Source organism: Oncorhynchus tshawytscha, linkage group LG01 (assembly GCF_018296145.1).
Source record: "Oncorhynchus tshawytscha isolate Ot180627B linkage group LG01, Otsh_v2.0, whole genome shotgun sequence".
NCBI lineage: Eukaryota > Metazoa > Chordata > Actinopteri > Salmoniformes > Salmonidae > Oncorhynchus > Oncorhynchus tshawytscha.
In genome coordinates this window covers 16,413,903-16,439,211 of record NC_056429.1, presented here as the reverse complement: position 1 = coordinate 16,439,211, position 25,309 = coordinate 16,413,903, and the positions used below count along the sequence as shown (strand labels likewise).

General features: G+C 42.8%; 1 protein-coding gene across 1 annotated transcript; it reads right to left on the bottom strand.

The window, feature by feature from the left end:
- Positions 1 to 8,291: 8,291 nt before the first annotated feature.
- On the bottom strand, positions 8,292 to 24,930 carry LOC112228059 (zinc finger protein 3 homolog). Its single transcript, XM_024393223.2, has 2 exons — positions 24,628 to 24,930; positions 8,292 to 10,378 (listed from the first exon to the last, which is right to left on the bottom strand). The coding sequence occupies exons 1-2, from the start codon at positions 24,797 to 24,799 to the stop codon at positions 9,255 to 9,257; spliced, it is 1,296 nt and encodes a 431-aa protein (XP_024248991.1). The 5' UTR covers positions 24,800 to 24,930; the 3' UTR covers positions 8,292 to 9,254.
- Positions 24,931 to 25,309: the final 379 nt, after the last annotated feature.

The following is a 25,309-nucleotide window of genomic DNA, read 5'->3' as shown; positions in this document are numbered from 1 at the left end:
CTACTGCAGATAGCCTGCAGAGTTCTGTCATACTATCCAGGTCTGTGCCAAAACAGTTTGAGCTTCTACTTTAAAAAATCCACACTTCCAGAAATAAGTCTCTCACTGTTGCCGCTTGTTATAGACCCCCTCAGCCCCCAGCTGTGCACTGGACACCATATGTGAATTGATTTCCCACCATGTATCTTTAGAGTTCATACTGTTAGGTGAACTAAACTGGGATATGTTTAGCACCCTGACCGTCCTACAATCTAAGCTAGATGCACTCAATCTCACACAAACAATCAAGGAACCTACCCGGTACAACCCTGAATCCGTAACCATGGGCACCCTCATAGATATCATCCTGACCAACTTGCCCTCTAAATACACCTCTGCTGTCTTCAACCAGGATCTCAGTGATCACTGCCTCATTGCCTGCGTCTGTAATGGGCCCGCGGTCATTCGACCACCCCTCATCACTGTCAAACACTCCCTAAAACACTTCAACGAGCTGGCCTTTCTAATTGACCTGGCCCGGGTTTCCTGGAAGGATATTGACCTCTTCCTGTCAGTAGAGGATGCCTGGTTGTTCTTTAAAAGTGTTTTCCTCACCATCTTAAATAAGCATGCCCTGTTCAAAAAATGTAGAACTAAGAACAGATATAGCCCTTGGTTCACTCCAGACTTGACTGCCCTTGACCAGCACAAAAAAAATCCCGTGGTGTACTGCATTAGCATCGAATACTTGCTAATACACCGTGCTTCTACACCTGCATTGCTTGCTGTTTGGGGTTTTAGGCTGGGTTTCTGTACAGCACTTTGAGATATCAGCTGATGTACGAAGGGCTATATAAATAAATTTGATTTGATTTGATTTGAATAGCCCCCACGATATGCAACTTTTCAGAGAAGTCAGGAACCAATATACACAGTAAGTTAGGAAAGCTAAGGCTAGCTTTTTCAAACAGAACTTTGCATCCTGTAGTACTAATTCCAAAAGGTTTTTGGACACTGTAAAGTCCATGGAGAATAAGAGCACCTCCTCCCAGCTGCCCACTGCACTGAGGCTAGGAAATACTGTCACCACCGATAAATCTAGACGACTCTGGACGATTCTGACTTAGAATATGTGGACAACTACAAAGGTCATCTATAAGTCTTTGCTAGGTAAAGCCCTGCCTTATCTCAGCTCACTGGTCACAATAGCAACACCCACCCGTAGCACGCGCTCCAGCAGGTATAATTCACTGGTCATCCCCAAAGCCAACTCCTCTTTGGCCGCCTTTCCTTCCAGTTCTCTGCTGCCAATGACTGGAACGAATTGCAAAAATCACTGAAGCTGGAAACTTATTTCTCCCTTACTAACTGTAAGCATCAGCTGTCAGAGCAGCTTACCGATCATTGCACCTGTACACAGCCCATCTGTAAATAACACACCCAACTACCTCATCCCCATATTATTATTATTTTTGCTCCTTTGCACCCCAGTATCTCTACTTGCACATCATCATCTGCACATCTATCATTCCAGTGTTAATGCTAAATTGTAATTATTTTACCACTATGGCCTATTTATTGCCCTACCTCCCTAACCTTACTACACATTATTCCATTGCAAATCTACCATTCCAGTGTTTTACTTGCTATATTGTATTTACTTTGCCACCATGGCCTTTTTTTGCCTTTACCTCCCTTATCTCACCTCATTTGCTCACATCGTATATAGACTTGTTTATACTGTATTATTAACTGTATGTTTGTTTTACTCCATGTGTAACTCTGTGTCGTTGTATGTGTCGAACTGCTTTGCTTTATCTTGGCCTGGTCGCAATTGTAAATGAGAACTTGTTCTCAACTGGCCTACCTGGTTAAATAAAGGTGAAATAAATCAATAAAAAAATTAAAAACTAGGGCCTGTAGGACCTGCCTTGTTGATAGTGTTGTTAAGAAGGCAGAGCAGCGCTTTATTTTGGACATACTTCTCCCCATCTTAACTACTATTGTATCAATATATTTTGACCATGAAGGTCTACAATCCAGGGTTACTCCAAGCAGGTTAACCGTCTCAACTTGCTCAATTTCCACATGATTTATTACAAGATTTAGTTGAGGTTTAGGGTTTAGGGGGTTTAGTGAATGTTTTGTCCCAAATGCAATGCTTTTAGTTAAAACAATATGTATGGCTAACTTATTCCTTGCCATCCACTCTAAAACTAACTGCAGCTCTTAGTTGAATGTTGCAGTCATTTCAGTCGCTGTAGTAGCTGACGTGTATAGTGTTGAGTGATCTGCATCTATATACACTCTGGCTTTACTCAAAGTCAGTGGCATGTCATTAGTAACAAAAAATGTAAAAAGGAAGGGGCCTAAAGAGCTAACATGGGGAATTCCTGATTCTACCTGGATTATGTTTGAGAGGTTTCCATTAAAGAACACCCTCTGTTCTGTTAGACAAGTAACTCTTTATCCACTTTATCAGTGGGTGTAAAGCCAGAACACATACATTTGTCCAGCAGCAGACTATGATAATGTCAAATGCTACACTGAAGCCTAACAAGACAGCCCCCACAATCATTTTATTATCAATTTCTCTCAGCCAATCATCAGTCATTTGTGTAAGTGCTGTGCTTGTTGAGTGTCCTTCCCTTTAAGCGTGCTGAAAGTCTGTTTGTCAATTTGTTTACTGTGAAATAGCATTGTATCTGGTCAAACACAATTTTTTTCCCAGAAGTTTACTAAGGGTTGGTAACAGGCTGAACAGGCTCAGCTATTTGAGCCAGTAAAAGGGGCTTTACTATTCTTGGGTAGCGGAATGACTTTAGGCCTGAGGGCACAAGTAGGCTTAAATTGAAGATGTGGCAAATAGGAGCGGCAATATCGTCTGCTATTATCCTCCGAAATTTTCCATCCAGATTGTCAGACCCGGGTGGCTTGTCAATGTTGATAGACAACAATACTTTTTTCACCTCTTCCACACTGGCTTTACAGAATTCAAAAGTACAATTATTGTTTTTCATAACTTGGTCCGATATACTTGGATGTGTAGTGCCAACATTTGTTGCTGGCATGTCCTCCCTAAGTTTGCTTATCTTGCCAATGAAAAAGTCATTAAAATAGTTGACAATATCAGTGGGCTTTGTGATGATTGAGTCATCTGATTCAGTGAATTATGGAGCCGAACTGGCTTTTTTCCCCAAAATGTAATTTATGGTGCCCCAAAGCTTTTTACTATCATTCTTAAATTAAAGCCTTCAAGTCTGGGACAAATCCAGGGCTGGATGGCATACCAGTTAAGGTACTGTATATAAAAAAAATCCTAGCAAAATGCATAGCACATAGAATTAAAAAGGTGTTGTTGTATGTTATTCATCCTAATCAGAGATAATATAAGAGAAGTACTGGAAACAATAGAACACTATGAAACATCTGGGAAACCAGGCCTGGTATTCATAGCTGACTTTGAAAAGGCCTTTGTTAAAGTACGATATATACAGTGCCTTCAGAAAGTATTCAGACCCCTTGACTTTTTCCATATGTTGTTACATTACAACCTTATTCTAAAATGGATACAAAATGTAAAAATCTGCAGCAATCTACACAAAATACCCGATAAAGAAAAATCCCAAAATGTTCTTAGATTTTTGCTAGTTTATAAAAAATAAAAAACAGTTTTTGCTTTGTCATTATGGGGTGTTGTGTGTAGATTGATGACGGGAAAAAAATGATTTAATCAATTTTAGAATAAGTATGTAAGGTAACAAAATGTGGGAAAAAAATTCCAATCACCCAGAAAAACAGTTACATTCCTCAACAAAATAAGTCCCCAATCAAAACTTTAAATTGCCCGAACGGCACCAGAACATGAAGATGAAATGTACAGTGTATTCGTTAAAGTATTCAGACCCCTTAACTTTTTCCACATTTTGTTAAAATTAAATCAAATGTTATTGGTCACATACACATATTTAGCAGATGTTATTGCGGGTGTAGTGTCGTGCTTGTGTTCCTCCAACAGTGCAGTAATACAGTTGAAGTCGGATGTTTACATACACTTAGGTTGGAGTCATTAAAACTTGTTTTCAACCACTCCACAATTTTCTTGTTAACAAACTATAGTTTTGGCATGTCGGTTAGGACATCTACTTTGTGCATGACACAAGTAATTTTTCCAACAATTGATTACAGACAGATTATTTCACTTATAATTCACTGTATCACAATTCCAGTGGGTCAGAAGATTACATACACTAAGTTGACTGTGCCTTTAAACAGCTTAGAAAATTCCAGAAATTATGTCATGGCTTTAGAAGCTTCTGATAGGCTAATTGACATCATTTGAGTCAATTAGAGGTGTACCTGTGGATGTATTTCAAGGCCTACCTTCAAACTCAGTGCCTCTTTGCTTGATATCATGGGAAAATGAAAAGAAATCAGCCAAGGCCTCAGAAAAAAAATTGTAGACCTCCATAAGTCTGGTTCATCCTTGGGAACAACTTCCAAATGCCTGAAGGTACCGAGATCATCTGTACAAACTATAGTACGCAAGTATAAACACCATGGGACCACACAGCCGTCATACCGCTCAGGATGGAGATGTCTTCTGTCTCCTAGAGATGAACGTATACTTTGGTGCAAAAAGTGCAAATCAATCCCAGAAAAACAGCAAAGGACCTTGTGAAGATGCTGGAGGAAACACGTACAAAAGTATCTATATCCACGGTAAAAACGAGTCCTATATCGACATAACCTGAAAGGCCGCTCAGCAAGGAAGAAACCACTGCTCCAAAACCGCCATAAAAAAGCTAGACTACAGTTTGCAACTGCACATGAGGACAAAGATTGTACTTTTTGGAGAAATGTCCTCTGGTCTGATGTAACAAAAATATAAATGTTTGACCATAATGACCATCGTTTGGAGGAAAAATGGGGCGGCTTGCAAGCCGAAGAACACCATCCCAACTGTGAAGCACGGGGGTGGCAGCAGCATGTTGTGGGGGTGCTTTGCTGTAGGCGGGACTGGTGCACTTCACAAAATAGATGGCATCATAAGTAGGAAATGATGTGGCTATATTGAAGCAACATCTCAAGACATCAGTCAGGAAGTTAAAGCTTGGTAGCAAATGGATCTTCCAAAATGACAATGACCCCAAACATACTTCCAAAGTTGTGGCAAAACGGCTTAAGGACAACAAAGTCAAGGTATTGGAGTGGCCATCACAAAGCCCTGACCTCAATCCTATAGAAAATTTGTGTGCAACCAAGGAGGCCAACAAACCTGACTCAATTACACCAGCTCTGTCAGGAGAAATGGGCCAAAATTCACCCAATTTATTGTGGGAAGCTTGTGGAAGGCTACCCGAAATGTTTGACCCAAGTTAAACAATTTAAAGGCAATGCTACCAAATACTGATTGAGTGTATGTAAACTTCTAACCCACTGGGAATGTGATGAAATAAATAAAAGCTGAAATAAATCATTCTCTCCAGTATTATTCTCACATTTCATATTCTTAAAATAAAGTGGTGATCCTAACTGGGATTTTTTAAGAGGATTAAATATCAGGAATTGGGAAAAAACTGAGTTAAAATATATTTGGCTAAGGTCAATGTAAACTTCCGACTTCAACTGTAAGTATTCAGACCCTTTACTCAGCACTTACAGCCTCGGGTCTTCTTGGATATGACACTACAAACTTTGCACACCTGTATTTGGTGAGTTTCTCCCATTCTTCTCTGTGGATCCTCTCAAGCTCTGTCAGGTTGGATGGGGAGCGTCGCTGCACAGCTATTTTCAGGTCTTGCCAAAGATATTAGATCGGGTTCAAGTCCGGGCTCTGGCTTTGCCACTCAAGGACATTCAAAGACTTGTTCCGAAGCCACTCCTGCGTTGTCTTGGCTGTGTGCTTAGGGTCATTATCCTGTTGGAAGGTGAACCTTTGCCCCAGACTGAGGTCTCAAGCGCTCTGGAACAGGTTTCATCAAGGATCTCGCTGAACTTTGCTCCGTTCATCTTCCCTCAATCCTCATTAATCTCCCAGTCCTTGCAGCTGAAAAACATCCCCACAGCGTGATGCTACCACCACCACGCTTCACCTTAGGGATGGTGCCAGGTTTCCTCCAGACGTGACATTTAGCATTCAGGCCAAAGTTCAATCTTGGTTTCATCAGACCAGAGAATCTTGTTTCTCATGGTCTGAGAGTCCTTTAGGTGCCTTTAGGCAAACTCCAAGTGGGCTGTCATGTGCCTTTTACTGAGGTGTGGCTTCCGTCTAGCCACTCCACCATAAAAGCCTTATTGGTGGAATGCTGCAGAGATGGTTGTCCAACTGTAAGTTTCTCCCATCTCCACAGAGGAACTCTGGAGCTCTGTCAGAGTGACCATCGGGTTCTTGGTCACCTTCCTGACCAAGACCCATCTCCCCCGATTTCTCAGTTTGGCCGAGCGGCCAGCTCGAGGAAGAGTCTTGGTGGTTCCTAACTTCTTCCATTTAAGAATGATGGAGGTCACTGTGTTCTTGGGGACCTTCAATGCTGCAGACATTTTTTCATACCCTTCCCCAGATCTGTGCCTCGACACAATCTTGTCTCGCAGCTCTACAGACAATTCCTTCGACCTCATTGCTTGGTTTTTGCTCTGACATGCATTGTCAATTGTGGGACCTTATATAGACAGGTGTGTGCCTTTCCAAATAATGTCCAATCAATTGAATTTACCACAGGTGGACTCCAATCAAGTTGTAGAAACATCTCAAGGATGATCAATGGAAACAGGATGCACCTGATCTCAATTTCGAATCTCGTAGCAAAGGGTCTGAATACTTATGTAAATAAGGTATTTCTGTTTTATTTTTTATAAATGTGAAACATTTTCTAGAATCCTGTTTTCGCTTTGTCATTATGGGGTATTGTGTTTAGATTGATAAGGAAATTGTTTAATTTAATCAATTTTAGAATAAGGCTGTAACGTAACAAAATGTGTAAAAGGTCAAGGGGTCTGAATACTTTCTGAACTGTAACTGTCAAACATTTAAATGGTTCCAATGTTTCATAAAAGTGCAATGAACAGTCAGAGGAAAGAAAAATGTGCAGGTAAAGACACCTCACAATGAACATGTGTTATCAACATTTATTCTGTTATACAAAGGCAGATAAAATGTACAATCCCTAGAATATAAAAAAACACGTTTCAGAAGATTCATTTACAGTATATGAATGGGTCCACTTGAGCATAGCACAACAATTTTCTTAATGCTTTTCAAAACATGGAAAACAAAATAAAAATGTATTTTCCCCTCAGAGTGGATATTGGCATCAAGCTCAGAAGTAATAATAATGGTAGGATTATTTCAGCTCCTAACTGATATACAAAGTAATTGATATTGCGAAAACTACTTCATAGGGCAATTCCATGGTAACGGAATTGATCTGATTTTTTCATTTAAAAATGTGTGCCAAACCAAAACCATTGATTACCTAAGTTTAACAAACCATACAACTATATACACAATGACTACTTTGAACAATTTACACAGTAAATGAAATAAAAACACATTTACTGGAAAAACTGTGCAGATGCTAAGTTTGGTAACAGAATGACAGTATAAAACTCAGTTTTATTCTGTTACCACACTTTGGATCTGCACAGTTCTATCTGTAAATATGTTTTTGTAAAATCCTCCGTGGAAATTGTTAAAAGGTGGTCCTTGTGCATAGAGTTACCATGGAATTGCCCTTTAACAACTTCATAACAGATGTAATGTGGCAAATTTCAACATATTGACAAAACCATATTTTATGTAGAGATGGAGGACATTTCAAATGTTTTTCTGTCATCCTATAACTAATGACCAGGGACTACTGTTGCTCAGAAATCCAGACTGCTCTCTGTTAGACAGTGGTGGCTGCTTCGGGTGATGTATTGTTCTTATGTTGAAGTTGTAATTCAGTCATATTTTATTCACCTAAGAGTGGAATATACAATGCCTTCAGAAAGTATTCATACCCCTTGACTTATACCACAGTGTGTTGTGTTACAGCCTGAATTCAAATTTGATTAAATAAATCATTCTCACCTATCTACACACAATACCCTCTTACGACAAAGTGAAAACATGTTTTTAGAAAAACGTTTTTTTTTTAAACTGAAAATGAAACACCCATAACTAATTTACAAAGGTATTCACACCTCTTTGCTATGACATTCAAAATTGAGCTCAGGTGCATCCAATTTCCTTTGATCATCTTTGAGATGTCGCTACAACTTGATTGGAGTCCACCTGTGGCCAATTCAATTGTTTGGAGATGATTTAGAAAGAAACACACCTGTCTATATAAGGTACATGACAGTACATGTCAGAGCAGAAACTATACCATGAAGTCCAAGGAATTGTCCGTAGATCTCCAGGACTGTGAAAGGGGAAGGGTATAAAACAATTTATAGTGTGTTGAATGTTTGATTGAGCACAGTGGTCTCAATCATTGGGAAACTGAAAAAATATGGAACTACCCTGACTTTGGCTAGAGCTGACCGTCCGACCAAACTGAGCAACCCGGGCAAGAAGGACCTTGAACAGGCAGGAGACCAATAACCCAATGACCACTCCGACAGAACTACGGAGTTCCTTGGCTGAGATGGGAGAACCTGCAAGAAGGATAACAGTCTCTATGGCACCTCACCAATCTGGGCTTTATGGGAGAGTGACCAGATGGAAATGCAAGGGAATTCTGCCCTATGTTCATACAAGAGACCACGGGAAACTTCCTTGATCAGAGGTTAGTTTGTTTAATAAGGATTGCAACCCGGAGTACACACTTACAGTAATTTGCAAGTAACACACTTAGTTCAAAGATGGTGTTTTCCCTTTTTATCCCCAACTGAGGTTCATCTCACCCAGGGTGATGTCCCTTAACTTTAATACCATATAAGCTCATAATTATTTTTTACATTTATTCAAGTCATTGTAAATTCAGGCTATAACACAACAAAATGTTGAATAAGTCAAGGGGTATGAATACTTTTTAAAGGCACTGTACAATGTGCCTCTCAATCTTGTCTCCAGACCTCTCCCCAAACAGCACACTCATGTTTTCTCCCCCTTGTGATCGTTCTTCATGTTACTTTAGCAGAGTTCTATCATTTAGAAAAATACTGCCAGTTCCACACATTTAAAGTGCTTCCTTGGTGTGTCTGTTATTTAATGTACCTGATTGGGAAATACATTTCTACTATGAGGACATCAGTATGGTCTCTCCCCTGAGTTCTCATGTGCACTTTCAGATTGGTGCCAGTGCTGAATCCTTTTGTCTTTTCTCTCCTGTGTGGATCTTCATGTGCACTGACAGATTACTGGCAATGCTGAATCCTTTGCCACAATCAGGGCAGCTATGTGGTTTCTCCCCTGTGTGGGTCCTCATGTGTATTTTTAGATGTCCACTCTGAGTGAATGATTTGCCACAATCAGGGCAGCAAAATGGCTTCTCCCCTGTGTGGATCCTAATGTGTCTATTCAGAGTGCTGCCAGTGCTGAATCCTTGGCCACAATAATGACAGCCATATGGTTTCTCTCTTGTGTGGCTCCTCATGTGTCTTTTTAGATTACTGTTTAAGGTGAAACCTTTACCACAAACATGACAACAAAACCTATCTGCAATGTGAGTTTGGAAGTGATCTTTCATACTTTCTGTAGACTGAAACCATTTTCCACACACACCACAAATACCTTCTTCATCCTTTGTATGAATTTGCACGTGTTTAATTAATGTACCCATGTGATGAAAAGACTTGCCACACACCTTACAACAACAAGGAGTAGCATGACTTTGACTGGGTGATTTCAGGAGGGACAACTGTGTAGATTTCCTACCCTTAGTTTTGATGTGGGACATTTGTCCTTTTATCATCTTTATTTTTGATTTGACTGACTTAAAACCTGAAGGAGGTTCTCCAGTCTCCATACCACTGACACTTTGACTGTTTTCACTCTGAGATGCAGAACAGTCTGGATTTACACTAAAGAAAGGCTGAGAGACACTGGTTGGTTCTGATTCCCTATAGTCCTCTCCATTAGGTTCTGTTTTGATATTTTCAGTTGTAGTACTGGGTAGAGTGTCTCTCTCTCCGTTTCCCTTTTGGGCTTGATAGAGATGGGAGGGCTGAGTTGGGTCTTCATCACGATCACTTTTCACACAGACAGGATTGAATATGAATTCTATGGTCTCTGCCTCAAGCCCTTTAAGCTGCTGTTCCTCCTGACTGGTCCTGAGTTCCTCCTGCTCTTCTTTAATCTGTGTGGGCTCTGGGTCCTCCTGTCCCAGACTGGGGCTCCACTCCTGCTCACACTGCTGCTGCTCAGGGGGAACCTCCTCTTCAGATACAGAGAGAGTACGCTGCTGGAGGTCTGGAGGAAAGGAGAAAGGATAAAACAGAGAACTCAATGACATGTAGACCTACCTCCTGTCTGGTACGCCTCCAATAATTAACATCTACTAATCTAAAATACATTTACTTTAATCCTGAACTTTGTCACAAAAATAACTACCTTTGACATCCAATGCCTTAAAAAATGAAGGTTGAGCTAGACAAACTTAACGAGTTAGCCGGGGGTTCCCAAAGTGGGTCCGACACTGCAGGGAGTCCGCAACCAGATCTCAAAATAGAAATGTCTTTTTTATGAATATCGCTAGCAACAACAGATTACATGAATATTGGAGAAGGGATCAGTGGAAAAAGTTGAGGGTGCAATACAATACAAAACAATATCATACATCCACAATTTATGTTCTTAACCTTTAAATGCACAACATAGGCCTGGGTAGCCCAATAATAATAAACTAAAGGAGCCTAACGTTACTCCTTATAGTCCAAGGACCTTATATGTTCTTCTTAGAGGCGAATTGGCTCAGGCCGCCAAAACAGCCAAATATTCCATCTAAATGTGAAAATACATGGTCGTGACAATGACTGAAGAGAATTCTCTCGAGAGGTAATGTGGTCGGCATTTGATGGTGAGGCATTCCAGATAGGGAGAACAAACAAAATTCAGTTCTTGTACGTTAACCATAAACACACAATGAGTAGTTAATCATGAAACATACACCTCCACCTTTCTTTTTCCATGCAATGTATGGAGACCCCCCTGGCAGTAAGGATGTGGACAGTATATCCGGAGAGAGCCATGATTTCGTGAAACCGAGAATGTTAACAAAGTCCTCAGGGCATGCGCAAACCTGCTGGTTGAAGTGTTTACAAACATATTCAATCTTTCCCTATCCCAGTCTGTTGTCCCCACTTGCTTCAAGAGGTCCACCCATTGTTCCTTGTACCCAAGAAAGCGAAGGTAAGTGAACTAAATGACTATTGCCCCGTAGCACTCACTTCTGTCATCATGAAGTGCTTTGAGAGGCTAGTTAAGGATCATATCCCCTCCACCTTACCCGACACCCTAGACCCACTACAATTTGCATACTGTCCCAACAGATCCACGGACGACACAATCACCATCACACTGCCCTATCCCATCTGGACAAGAGGAATACCTATGGTGGAATTCTGTTCAACGACTACAGCTCAGCCTTCAACACCATAGTGCCCTCCAAGCTCATTACTAAGCTCGGGGGCCCTGGGTCTGAACCCCACCATGTGCAACTGGACTTCCTAAAGGGCCGATCCTAGGTGGTGTTAGACAACAGCAACTCTGCTACGCTGATCCTCAACATGGGGGCCCCACAATGGTGCTTGCTCAGCCCCCTCCTGTACTCCCATGACTGCATCTCCAACTCAATCATCAAGCATGCAGATTACCAATAACGACAAGACAGCCAACATGGAGGAAGTGAGGGCCCTATTGGAGTGGTGCCAGGAAAATAACGTCTCCCTCAATGTCAACAAAATGAAGGAGCTGAACAGGAGACAGCAGAGAGAGCACACCCCCATCCACATTGGCGGAGCTGCAGTGGAGACAGTCAAAAGCTTCAGGTTCCTCTGCATGCACATCACTGACAACCTGAAATGGTCCCTTCAAACAGACAGTGTGGCGAACAAGGTGCAACAGTGCCTCTTAAACATCAGAAGGCTTAAATAAATTCAGCTTGGCCCCTAAGAACCATATGAACTTCTACAGATGCACCATTGAGAGCATCCTGTCAGGCTGTATCACCGCTTGGTACAGCAACTGCACCATCCTCAACAGCAGGGCTCTCCAATGGGTCATGCGGTCAACCCAACGCAGCACACTGCCTGCCCTCCAGGACATCTACAGCACCCGGTGTCACAGGAAGGCCAAGAAGATCATCAAGGACCTCAGCCACCCGAGCCACGGCATGTTCACCCTGCTACCATCTAGAAGGAGCAGACAGTACGTACAGGTGCATCAAAGCTGGGACCAAGACATTGAAAAACCGCTTCTATCTTCAGGCCATCTGACTGTTAAATAGTCACTTCTAGCCAGCCTCCACCCAGTCACTGTTACTCACCGGCTACCACCCGGTACTCTACCCTGCACCGTAGAGACCGCTGCCCTATGTACATAGCCATTTTAATAATGTATGCATACTGTTTTACCCACTTCATATGTATATACTGTATTCTATTCAAGGCTCATCCTATATAACTACTGCTGTAGACACATTTCCTATTCATATACTGTCCATAATGTCTATACACAAAATTATATACATGTATATTCATATTCCAGACTATGACATTACTCGTCCTGATATTTCTAAATTTCTTTATTTTTTTATTGTTTGATTTGTGTGTATTGTTTTGTATTGTTAGGGATTACTGCACTGTTGGTGTTAGAAACATAAACTTTTCGCTGCACCTGCAATAACATCTGCAATATATGTATATGCGACCAATCAAATTTGATTTGATTCTTAATTGTGGTATAATTCTAGAAACATAAAGCCCCCTACCTTCATATCACATCAAAATAATTTCACTTATCCAAAATATACTGAGACTGTACACTGTTTTAACCGGATTTAACAGTTTCAGCCAACAGTATTTTTCAGTGACAAGACTTTTGTGGTGTCTGGTGGTGTCTGTCTTCCATTTACACACAGGTGTTTGGACTTACAGATAGCAATTTAGTACAGGTACACCTCTCTATTCTGTCTGTTTTCTGTAAACAAGTGCTGTAACATGGAAAAATGGCAGTGTGGGAACGCTAACCCTATAAAAAGGTATGTAGTAATTAAACTTAAAAAAATATATATATTTCTGTGATATGACAGACATGTTAGTAATGTTTCCAAAACTGTACTGCGTTTTAGTGGTCAGAACAAGCGTCGGGGCTCTTAACAAAACTCTGGCCAGAAGATACTATCATATTTAGCGTTGATGAATGAGTTAGGGCCTGGGAGACTCACATGGATATTGGTATCCACAGTACTCCATCAGACACATTTTTAAAACTCAATTCGTTTTGTATTCCCCCAAAATGTTGTTTTGAACATCATGCACTGTAATTTGAGCTTTTAAACGGCAACATTCTATTTCTGTTTCATGGCAAAATGTGTAAACTTGAAAGAAATTAGCTTTAAAACTGCAAAACGTTCTCTTTACCTCAAGGCAAACTGTGTAGAATTGCAGGAAATTTGCTTTAAAACTGCAACATGACTCTCAGTTCCATTACACAAATCAAATCTAATTTTACATGCGCCGAATACAACAGGTGTAGACTTTACCGTGAAATGATTAAGAGCCCTTCCCAAGAATGAAGAATTAAAAATGAATAAGAATTAGCTCAAATAAAAATGAAATGGTCAAATAAAGTCTAAATACAAGGAGTACCGATACCGAGTCAATGTGCAGGGGGATGAGGTAGTTAAGCAGTGTGCTGCTGAGGTGAGGACGGCTCATAATAATGTCTGGAATGGAATGGCAGCAAAAATATGGAAACCCTGTGATGTATTGGATACTGTGATGGAAAATATTATGTTTGTGCTTTTCTAATAACCGTGACTAATTGAACGAACCCTTACTATCAAGATCTGCAATTGGGCAGTACGCCCATACCCTTGTTTTGAGAACAAAATATATCTCAGTTTCAAGGTCTCAGCTTAGAGAAGAAGCCTCGTGAGGTATTGGTCTGTCACATGCATGACCCAGTATTGGTGGTCACATGAATGAAGAAAACGTTAATGATGAATGAATTATGAATACGCTAAATCATGCATAAATGACTTGTCTGCAGTATATAAGAGCTCCTTACAGATGTTCACTATGGTGCATCAAATTTGTTGGAACCTCTCCAGCGCGCTGATAATAAACAATGATTAATTTAAGATTTACTTTGTGTCCCTGTGTAAGAATTTCCACAACAATACCATTCCACCATTCCACTTCGCTCCAGCCATTACCACGAGCCTGTCCTCCCCAATTAAGTTGCCACCAACCTCCTTTTGTGTATATATATATACACACAAAAGTATGCAGACACGCCTTCAAATTAGCAGATTCGGCTATTTCAGCCACACCCGTTGCTGACAGGTGTATAAAATCGAGCACACAGCCATGCAATCTCTATAGACAAACATCGGCAGTAGAATGGCCTTACTGAAGAGCTCAGTGACTTTCGACATGGCTTCCAACAAGTCAGTTCATCAAATTTCCGCACTGCCAGAGCTTTCCCGGTCAACTGTAAGTGCTATTATTAAGAAGTGGAGCAACTATGGCTTGGCAGATGATCCTAAGTTCCAGTGCTTCCAACTTTGTGTCAACAGTTTGGGGAAGGCCCTTGCCTATTTCAGCATGCCAATTTTAAACATTTTACTAGGCAAGTCAGTTAAGAACAAATTCTTATTTTCAATGACGGCCTAGTGGGTTAACTGCCTGTTCAGGGGCAGAACGACAGATTTGTACCTTGTCAGCTCGGGGATTTGAACTTGCAACCTTCCGGGTTACTAGTCCAACGCTCTAACCACTTGGCTACCCCGGCCCGTGCACAAAGCGAGGTCCATACAGAAGTGGTTTGTCGAGATTGGTGTGGAAGAACTTGACTGGCCTGCACAGAGCCCTGACCTCAACCCCATCAAACATCTTTGGGATGAATTGGAATGCCAACTGAGAGCCAGGCCTAATCATCAGTGCCCACCCTCACTAATGCTTGTGTGGCTGAATGGAAGCAAGTCTCCACAGCAATGTTCACATTTTTTTATTTTCTTTAACCTTTATTTAACTAGGCAAGTCAGTTAAGAACATATTCTAATATACAATGACAGCCTACCCCGGCCAAACCTGGATGACACTGGGCCAATCGTGTGCCGCCCTATGGGTATCCCAATCACGGCCGGATGTGATGAAGCCTGGATTCGAACCAGGGACTACAGTGACGCCTTTTGCAATGAGATGCAGTGCCTTAGACCGCTGCGCCACTCAGGAGCCCAACATCTAGTGGGAAGCCTTCCCAGAAGAGTGGAGGCTGTTATAGCAGCAAACTCCATATTAATGCCCATGATTTTAGAATGAGATGTTCAATGAGCAGTTGTCCACATACTTTTGGTCATGTAGTGTGTGTGTACATGTACTAGGGATAAAAATGACGAGGCAATCAATATAGGTAAACAAAGTAGCAGCAGTGTATGTGAAGAATGTGAAAGTGTGTCTGTGTGTATGTAGTGTGTGTTCGTGTGTATATGTGTGTGTTCGAGTGTCAGTTTAGTATATTGAGTATATGTGAGTGTGCATAGTCAGTGCAACAACAAAGGGAGTCAATACAAATAGTCCGGGTAGCAATTTGTTTGGGAGCCTTTTGGTCCCAGACGTGGCGCTCTGGTACGGCTTGCAATGCGGTAGCAGAGAGAACAGTCCATGACTTGGGTGGCTGGAGTCTTTGAACATTTTTAGGGCCTTCCTCTGATACCGCCTAGTATATACAGTTGAAGTCGGAGGTTTACATACACTTAGGTTGGAGTCATTAAAACTTGTTTTCAACCACTCCACAATTTTCTTGTTAACAAACTATAGTTTTGGCAAGTCGGTTAGGACATCTACTTTGTGCATGACAAGTAATTTTCCCAACAATTGTTACAGACAGATTATTTCACTTATAATTCACTGTATCACAGTTCCAGTGGGTCAGAAGTTTACATACATCTGTACAAACAATAGTACGCAAGTATAAACACCATGGGACCACACAGCCGTCATACCGCTCAGGATGGAGATGTCTTCTGTCTCCTAGAGATTAACATACTTTGGTACGAAAAGTGCAAATCAATCCCAGAAAAACAGCAAAGGACCTTGTGAAGACACTGGAGGAAACAGGTACAAAAGTATCTATATCCACAGTAAAACGAGTCCAATATCGACATAACCTGAAAGGCCACTCAGCAAGGAAGAAGCCACTGCTCCAAAACTGCCATATAAAAGCCAGACTATGGTTTGCAACTGCACATAGAGGCAAAGATTGTACTTTTTGGAGAAATGTCCTCTGGTCTGATGAAACAAAAATAGAACTGTTTGGCCATAATGACCATTGTTATGATTGGAGGGAAAAGGGAGAGGCTTGCAAGCCAAAGAACACCATCCCAACCGTGAAGCACGGCAAACGCCGTGTGAGGAGAAGGAGACGCGGCATTGGACCACCTCGAGGAGTTCACACGCCACTTCCGGGCCGTCCACCCGGCTGGGAATTTTATCGACAGGGCGTTCGCCCTTAGTTTCGGGATCCCCATTATTCCTGTGGTTAGACCTTTCCCGGTACACGTTCTGGATAGTTGACCATTAGGGTCCGGGCTAAACAGGAAAGCCACCATCTCCCTGGCCATGGTGACGCAGGGGGGTCACGAGGAGAAAATCAGTCTCTTCCTCATTGACTCTCCTGCGTTTCCCGTGGTGCTAGGTCTTCCCTGGTTAGCTCATGACCCCACCATTTCATGGCAACAGAGGGCTCTCACGGGGTGGTCGCGAGAGTGCTCTGGAAGGTGTGTAGGGGTTTCCGTTGGGGCTACCATGGTGGAAAGTCCAGACCAGGTCTCCACCGTGCGCATCCCCCCAGAATATGCCGATTTGGCTCTCGCCTTCTGTAAAAAGAAGGCGACCCAATTACCACCCCATCGACGGGGGGATTGTGCGATAAATCTCCTGGTAGACGCTGCACTTCCCAGGAGTCATGTGTCTCCCCTGCCGCAAGAGGAGACGGCGAGCTATGGAGACATGTCTCTGAATCCCTGCGTCAGGGGTACATTCGGTCCTCCACTTCACCCGCCTCAGAGTTTCTTTTTTTGTGAAGAAGTAGGAGGGAGGTCTGCACCCGTGCATTGACTATCGAGGTCTCAATAAAATCACAGTGAGGTACAGTTACCCGCTACTTGTCATCGCCACGGCGATTGAGTCAAAGCACTGGGCGCGCTTCTTCACTAAACTGGATCTCAGGAGAGCGTACAACCTGGTGCATATCCGGGAGGGAGACAGCATTTAGTACCACCACAGGGCATTATGAGTACCTTGTCATGCCATACGGGTTGATAACTCCATCAGTCTTCCAATCCTTTGTGGACGAGATTTAACGGGACCTGCACGGGCAGGGTGTAGTGGTGTATATCGATGACATTCTGATATACTCCGCTACACGCGCCGAGCATGTGTCCTTGGTGCGCAGGGTACTTGGATGACTGTTGGAGCATGACCTGTACGCCAAGGCTGAGAAGTGCCTGTTCTTTCAGCAGGCCGTCTCCTTCTTAGGGTATCGCATTTCCACATCAGGGGGGGAGATGGAGAGTGACCGCATTTCAGCTGTGCGTAATTTGCCGACTCCCACCACGGTAAAGGAGGTGCAGGGATTTTTAGGGTTTGCCAATTACTACCGGAGATTTATCTGGGGTTTTGGCCAGGTGGCTGCTCCCATTACCTCACTACTGAAGCGGGGTCCTGTACGTCTGCAGTGGTCGGCTGAGGCGGACAGGACTTTTGGGCAACTAAGAGCTCTGTTTACCTCGGCTCCTGTGCTGGCACATCTGGATCCCTCTTTGGCGTTCATAGTGGAGTTGGACGCGTCCGAGGCTGGGATAAGAGCTGTGCTCTCTCAGCGCTCGGGCACGCCACCGAAGCTCCGACCCTATGCTTTCTTCTTGGCGGAGCGGAACTATGATGTGGGGGACCGGGCACTGTTGGGCTGTGGTTAAAGCTTTGAAGGCGTGGAGACATTGGCTTGAGGGGGCTAAACACCCTTTTCTCATCTGGACTGACCACCGCAACCTGGAGTACATCCGGGCAGTGAGGGGACTGAATCCTCGTCAGGCAAGGTGGGCATGTTCTTTACCCGTTTTGTGTTTACCATGTCCTACAGACCAGGTTCCCAGAATATGAAGGCAAACGCACTGTCCCGGCTGTATGACAGAGAGGAGTGGCCCATGGATCAGACTCCTATACTCCCGGCCTCCTGCCTGGTAGTGCCGGTCGTGTGGGAGCTGGACGTGGACATTGAGCAGGCATTGCATACAGAGCCCGCTCCCCTCCAGTGTCCCGTCGAGCATCTGTATGTTCCGTCTGCTGTCCGTGACCAGTTGATCTATTGGGCCCACACATCACCCTCCTCTGGTCATCCGGGGATTGGTCGGACGGTGCTCTGTCTGACTGGGAAGTATTGGTGGCCCATCCTGGCAAAGAATGTGAGTGCTTATGTTTCCTCCTGCTCGGTGTGCGCCCAGTGCAAGGCTCCTAGGCACCTGCTCAGAGGTACAACCCTTACCCGTTCCACAACGGCCGAGGTCGCACCTGTCGATAGATTTCCTGACCGATCTTCCTTCCTCACAGAGTAACACCGCAATCCTGGTCGTTGTGGATCGTTTTTTCCTGTCGTCCTGTCGTCTCCTCCCTTTGCCCGGTCTCCCTACGGCCCTACAGACTGCGGAGGCCTTGTTTACACACGTCTTCCGGCACTACGGGGTGCCTGAGAATATAGTGTCTGATCGGGGTCCGCAGTTCGGGTCGAGGGTCTGGAAGGCGTTCATGGTACGTTCCGCCGAAGTAGTCTCCTTTCCTTGTTCGGGCAGCTTTCGGCGGTCGACGTCACCGGCTTTCTAGCCATCGCCGCTTCAATATTCACAGCTCTTCAATATTCCCAGTTAAGAAGTTTTAGCTTGTCATTATAGGAATATGACGCGTCGACTATTTCTCTCTCTACCATTTCTATTTCATATATCTTTGACTATGGGATGTTCTAATAGGCACTTTAGTATTGCCAGCCTAATCTCAGGAGTTGATAGTCTTGAAGTAATAAACAGAGCTGTGATTCAAGCATTACTAAGAGCTGCTAGCAAACGCAGTAAAGTTTGAATGAATGCTTACGAGCCTGCTGCTGCCTAGCACTGCTCAGTCAGACTGCTCTATCAAATATCAAATCATATACTTAATTATAATAAACACAGAAATACGAGCCTTTGGTCATTAATATGGTAAAATCCGTAAAATCATCACCCATTTGGCGAAGTAGGTTGTGATTTGATAATAAATTAACAAGCACCGCATTGATTATATGCAACGCAGGACAAGATAGTTAACCTAGTAATATCATCAACCATGTGTAGTTAACTAGTGATTGTGTGAAGATAGATTTTTTTTATAAGATAAGTTTAATGCTAGCTAGCAACTTACCTTGGCTCCTTGCTGCACTCGGGTAACAGCAGTTTCCTCGTAGAATGCAACGTAATCGGCCATAATCGGCGTCCAAAAATGCAGATTACCGATTGTTATGAAAACTTGAAATCGGTCGACCTCTAGTGGATACATCTCATTACTGTAATCCTGTTTTGAATATTCAATGAGGGTTGTTGACGTCAACCGCTTGTATTCAATGGAGAGGGATGCTATGCTACTAGCCTCAACTATGAATATGCAAAGCCATCTCGAGACAACTCCGATAAAAAGTGTGTTTTTTCCTAGTTGCTGGGATGTGATGTGTCCTACTTATATCAGTACACTCGTAACAAATGAAGCATTATGAAACTTCATATAATCCTCAAGTAGCAAATAAGCCATACATTTTTTGTTGATCTCCATACAAAAAACTCCTTGCTTAGATAAAAAAGACCCGCATGTGAGGGTGGCAACCCTGCTCAGTGTTATTGGAAGAGAGTGCCATATGTTCAGCATCACATACATCTTGGGGAAGAGGATAGAAAAAAAATATTAGAAAATCCTTGATGTTTTATAAAGACATTTTGAATCCACCTGTAATGTGATTTAAGAAAGATTCATTTTTAACATGTGAACAAACTCAAGCAGAGACGTCTGGTCAATATGATGTGAGGTTGCGTCAATTGTTGGATTCATGTGATTTCGGGTCAATGAGAGACGAAATGATCAGAGACAGACTTGTGATTGGCTGTGTAAGAATATTCTGAAGATAAATACACAACGCAGAGGACGAGAGTCAATAGAGTACTAATGATAAATGGAAAGTGTTTTTTCTGTAATAGAGAATTATCAATGGAAATAGTTGGTTTTCAGTTCAACATCTGTTAGGAATGTCAGTCCTGAACTCAGCTACGTGTTGCACTTTCTCATTGGTCCAACCTGAAATAGGATACTTGTTATTTGGCCATTGGCCCAGTTTTATTGCAAGGAATTCTAATTGGTCAACCACAGGCTAGGGCTGGGTTCTAAAACTACATCCTGTCCCTTTGTTCTGTGGAGAGAATCACAAGAGAGAATCACTGAGGACAGGGGAGCATGAACATCTACCTCCCCGCATGAACCTATTTTCCTCCCCTGCAGTAAAGATAACAGAGTAAGAGCAAGTATGCTGCGCCAACCACAACGAAAGCCATAGACATAAGCAGAGCAATCGGACAGACGTAGATCCAATTAAAAAAAGATGAACACTGTCCCTAAACAGGCAGCATCTGTTAATTATGCCACTCAACAAACAAATACAGAGACCATGTCGATAGAAAATGGAAACATAATTCATCGGACAGCGATCTAAGGCGGAAAAATACTAAAGAAGGGTGCATGTACTGTGGATCAACACACGCAAGAGCCAAAAGCCCAGCATATGGGGTTATATGCAAATTCTGTGGAAAAAATAACAATTTTGCTGAAGTGTGCAGACAAAGACAAAGTAAGCCTGTCAATCTGCTAGAACAGGATACATGCAGTGATCATAATGCTGATGAAGAAGCGGACATGCTATACACGACAGATGTTATTTCTGTTCAAAGTGGCAAAGATAAATGGTTTACAAACTTAAAGATTATCCTACTAACATGTGATAACTGTGATTATGATCCAAGCAGTACTATCAAATGCCAGTTAGACAGTGGCTCAACTGTCAATATACTCAGCTACAGAGACTTTATGCAAGTAATGTAGGATGGAGATGCAAAGCCACAACCAAGCAAGGCAAGGCGAAGGCTGTACGGTGGCTCGGTTATTACACCAGTAGGGGAGTGTGAACTACAAGCCAATCATGATGGGGAAACGTGCTAAAGTGGTGAAAACCTTGCAAAAGCCTCTCATTCAGCAGAAACTTGTGAAAAGCATAAGTTGCTACAGCTCAACCACCAACATGTCATTCATCATGTTAGCACTAAAGAAAAACAAAAGGTTCCATCAGACTTGAACACCTCAGAGGCAATACTGAAACAGTTTGATGTTTTTGAAGGGATGGGGGCTCTGCCAGGTGAGCTCCACCTTGTGGTGGATGAACCTGTTAGACCAGTTCAACAGCTTCCCCGTCGAATCCCCATTCCACTGAAGAAAACGATACTAAAGGCTGTTGATTCAATGGAGGAACAGGGTGTCATTACGACGGCCACAAAACCTACTATGTGGATAAGCAACATGGTTGTGGTGGGAAAGCCTGGCAAAATAAGAGTCTGCCTCGAACCAAGTGCTCTGAACAAAGCTTTATGTAGGGCACATTACCAAATGCCATTGAAGAGATACTGCCAAGCCTGGCAAAAGCTCAAATCTTTTCGGTTATGGATGCAAAAATTGGGTACTGGCAGGTACGTTTGGATGAATAGAGCAGTTACCTTACCACATGGTAGATACCGGTGGACAAGGTTACCTTTTGGAGTGAAACCAGCTGCAGAAGAATATCAGCGAAGGCAACATGATGCACATCCTGGTATACGGCTGTGGTGGTACAATGTAAGATGCAGTGCAGGACCATGACCACAACCTGACTCAGCTCCTACAAAGAACAAGGGAGATGAATCTAAAGCTGAATAAAGACAAAGTTAAGTTCAGGCTCACAAGTATTACATACATGGGACATATTTTGACAGCTGAAGGCCTGAAGCCAGACCCCAAGAAGGTGGAGGCAGCAAATGCCACCACCTACAGATGCAAGATGTGATGCAAGTGACAAACGCCTAGGGGCAGCGCTCCTGCAGAACGGGCAGGACATTGCATTTGCTTCAAGGACATTGATACCCACGGAGCAAGGATATGCCCAAATTGAAAAGAAGTGCCAAGCCATAGTGTTTGCCTGTGACCATTTTGATCAATACCTTCAAAGTAGACACTCTATCACAGTGCGCACTGATCACAAGCCGCTTGAGGTTATCTTCAAAAAACATATTCTGTCTGCCCCGAAGCGACGTTAAAGGATGATGCTAAAGCTTCAGCATGATCAACTACTGGTAGTATACAAGAAAGGAACAGCGCTTCACATTGCAGATTTCTTGTCTCGAGCAGCACTACCAACAACTAGACACCCGCAATATCGGACAAATGAGACAGTATATGCTGTACAGGCAGAGTTTGAAGATGTGAACCATGCTACTGATCAAAACATCTCCCAGCAGACACAGGATACTATTAAAACTAATTCAGCAGAGAACAAGACTTCTCGAATGTTTCAGTCTTTTATCCTAAGAGGCTGTCCCGGACACAAGAAAGAGTAAGCCCATCCTGGTGATGGACTACTGGACATACAGAGCCGAACTCACAATGCAGGAAGAGGTCGTCTACAAAGGCAACAGGGCGGTAGTACCAGAAACTCAACGCCCAATGATTCTCACTCATATCCATGCAGGGCACTCAGGGGTCGAAGCCAGTCTCAGGAAAGTCAGAGACTCAGTATGAAAAGAAATTAAACATTTTGTGGCTGTGTGCAGAATACGTAATGCTAATCTACCTAAACAGCAAACAGAAACGCTGCAGCCACATGACATACCAACACGTCCTTGGTTTAAAGTGGGAATGGATCTGTTCACAGTAAATAATGTTCCTTTTCTGATTATAGTGGACTACTATTCAGATTTTTGGGAGGTGAAGAAAGTGATTGACACAACAGCCGCCGCTCGCATCATCGACTGTTGTAAGCAGCAGTTTAGCAGATATGGCATACCTGACAGTAGTGTAGTTACGGATAATGGGCCACAGTTTGAAGACTTTGCAGAAGCGGTCGGTTATTATATCTGTCTGCTTTGTGTTATGGATAGGCTTAGTCCCAGCATTCTGTTATGGTTGGTCACAAGGTTTGTGAGCTATGAAGTTTTTCTCAGATTCCCAGTTCTATCATGTGACCTCTTCACCATACCACAGTCAGAGTAATGGTAAGGCGGAGTCAACAGTGAAAATAGCAGTGAAAACTCTCATCACAAATCAATGCAGGAAGGCACAGATGTGTGGCAAGCCATTTTTGCGTGGAGAAATACTCCCACAGAGGGCTTTGGTAGCAGTCCTGTACAGCACTTCATGTCTAGATGCACACGCTCTCTGTTGCCAACAACTCCCAAGCTCCTCGCACCAAAAGTCATTGGGGATGTTCAGGCACACAAACATGCACATCAGGACAAGTCAAAACATTACTATGACCAGCACAAAAAAAAAATCTGCCTGTAATAAAACAAGGCCATGCTGTTAGAGTGCTCCTGTCACCTCACGCCATGGATGCCACATGGAGTCTTTGCACATCAGCGCAAGGTCATATGAAGTGGAAGTAAAGGGCCGAAAGTATTGAAGAAACCATAAGGACATGCGCCCAGTTCAGGAGAGCATAGGGCACAAGAGGGCCACTTGGAAGACTGTGAATATCCTCTGGATGGTATGGGCAGGACACATAATGAGGAGATGGGGAAGACCCCACCAGGGCAGTTCTCTGCCGACTGTGCCTTCACAATTTCAGAAGGCTGTGGAAGAGCCAGGAGAGGACCTGAGGACCCCAGAGGTGCCCAACGTCCCAGAGGTGCCCAATATGGTACCAGTGCGACACACTAGGACAAGGGCTAACGTAAGACCGCCCCTGCGGTATGGGGACGGTATGATGTCCCTTAAGAGATGGACTTTTTTTTTTTAAACCTTATATAAACATTTATAAAAAATAGTGTTGATAATATAAATAGGTATTTTCACTGGGGTATTAAAATGGTATGAAGTGCTAATTATATATGAAAAGGAAGATGTTAAGATAATGGACGAAATGCCAACCCAGAGATGGCGCTAGTGGGGCCCCTATCTAGAATATATAAAACAGCTGCATTATGAGTGTCTGATTAGGATGTTGTGACCTGTAACGTGTTATACTTGAGCAAAGGATTATGCTTGAACTTTACCAAACTCTCCGACGTGAGTTAAACACATACAAACAGTGCGCGAAACAACGAAAACAACGCCACCTGCTGGAGGTAGACAGATTTTACACCGAGTTGGGCCTCTCTCTTCCTCTTTGTGCTATAGTTAGCCTACCTGCTCTGGGCATGTTAATCTCAGGTTGAAGAACAATGTCGAGCAGCCTCTGTAGACGGACAACTTCCTCCTGATACTCTGCTACCGTTTTTTCAACGACCCCGAATATCTCCTCAGCAGCAGCTGTTAATCTATCGTTGAGAAAAACCCTCAACAACCGTATTTGAGACATGTTTAGACAATTCAAGTTGATAAGCTAGCTGTGTTGCTTTAGATATCCATACCGCTACTAAACAGGCAAGAATAACTATGTACTTCCGAGTTACGAATCGTTGGAATCCTTCAAAATAAGAGTACCGTCCTATATACGTTGTAAATTAATAATTAGGGTGAAAATTATGGAGAATGTTCACAATTATCGATCTGTTTTATACTAGTTAGCACACCGAATAATTAAAAGTATTTCCACAAGAAACTATGTGATTTTACCCATTTCATATGTATATACTGTATTCTAGTCAAGCCCATCCTATTCGACTATTGCTGAACATACTGTACACTATTTTATCCTATGTATTCTTTAGATATACTACATATTCTATCCACATACTCTCCATAATCTTTATACATACCATCACATATATATACATATTTATACTCCGGACTCCGACATTGCTCATCCTAATATTTCTTAATTCCATTCTTTTACTTTTAGATTTGTGTGTATTGTTAGATATTACTG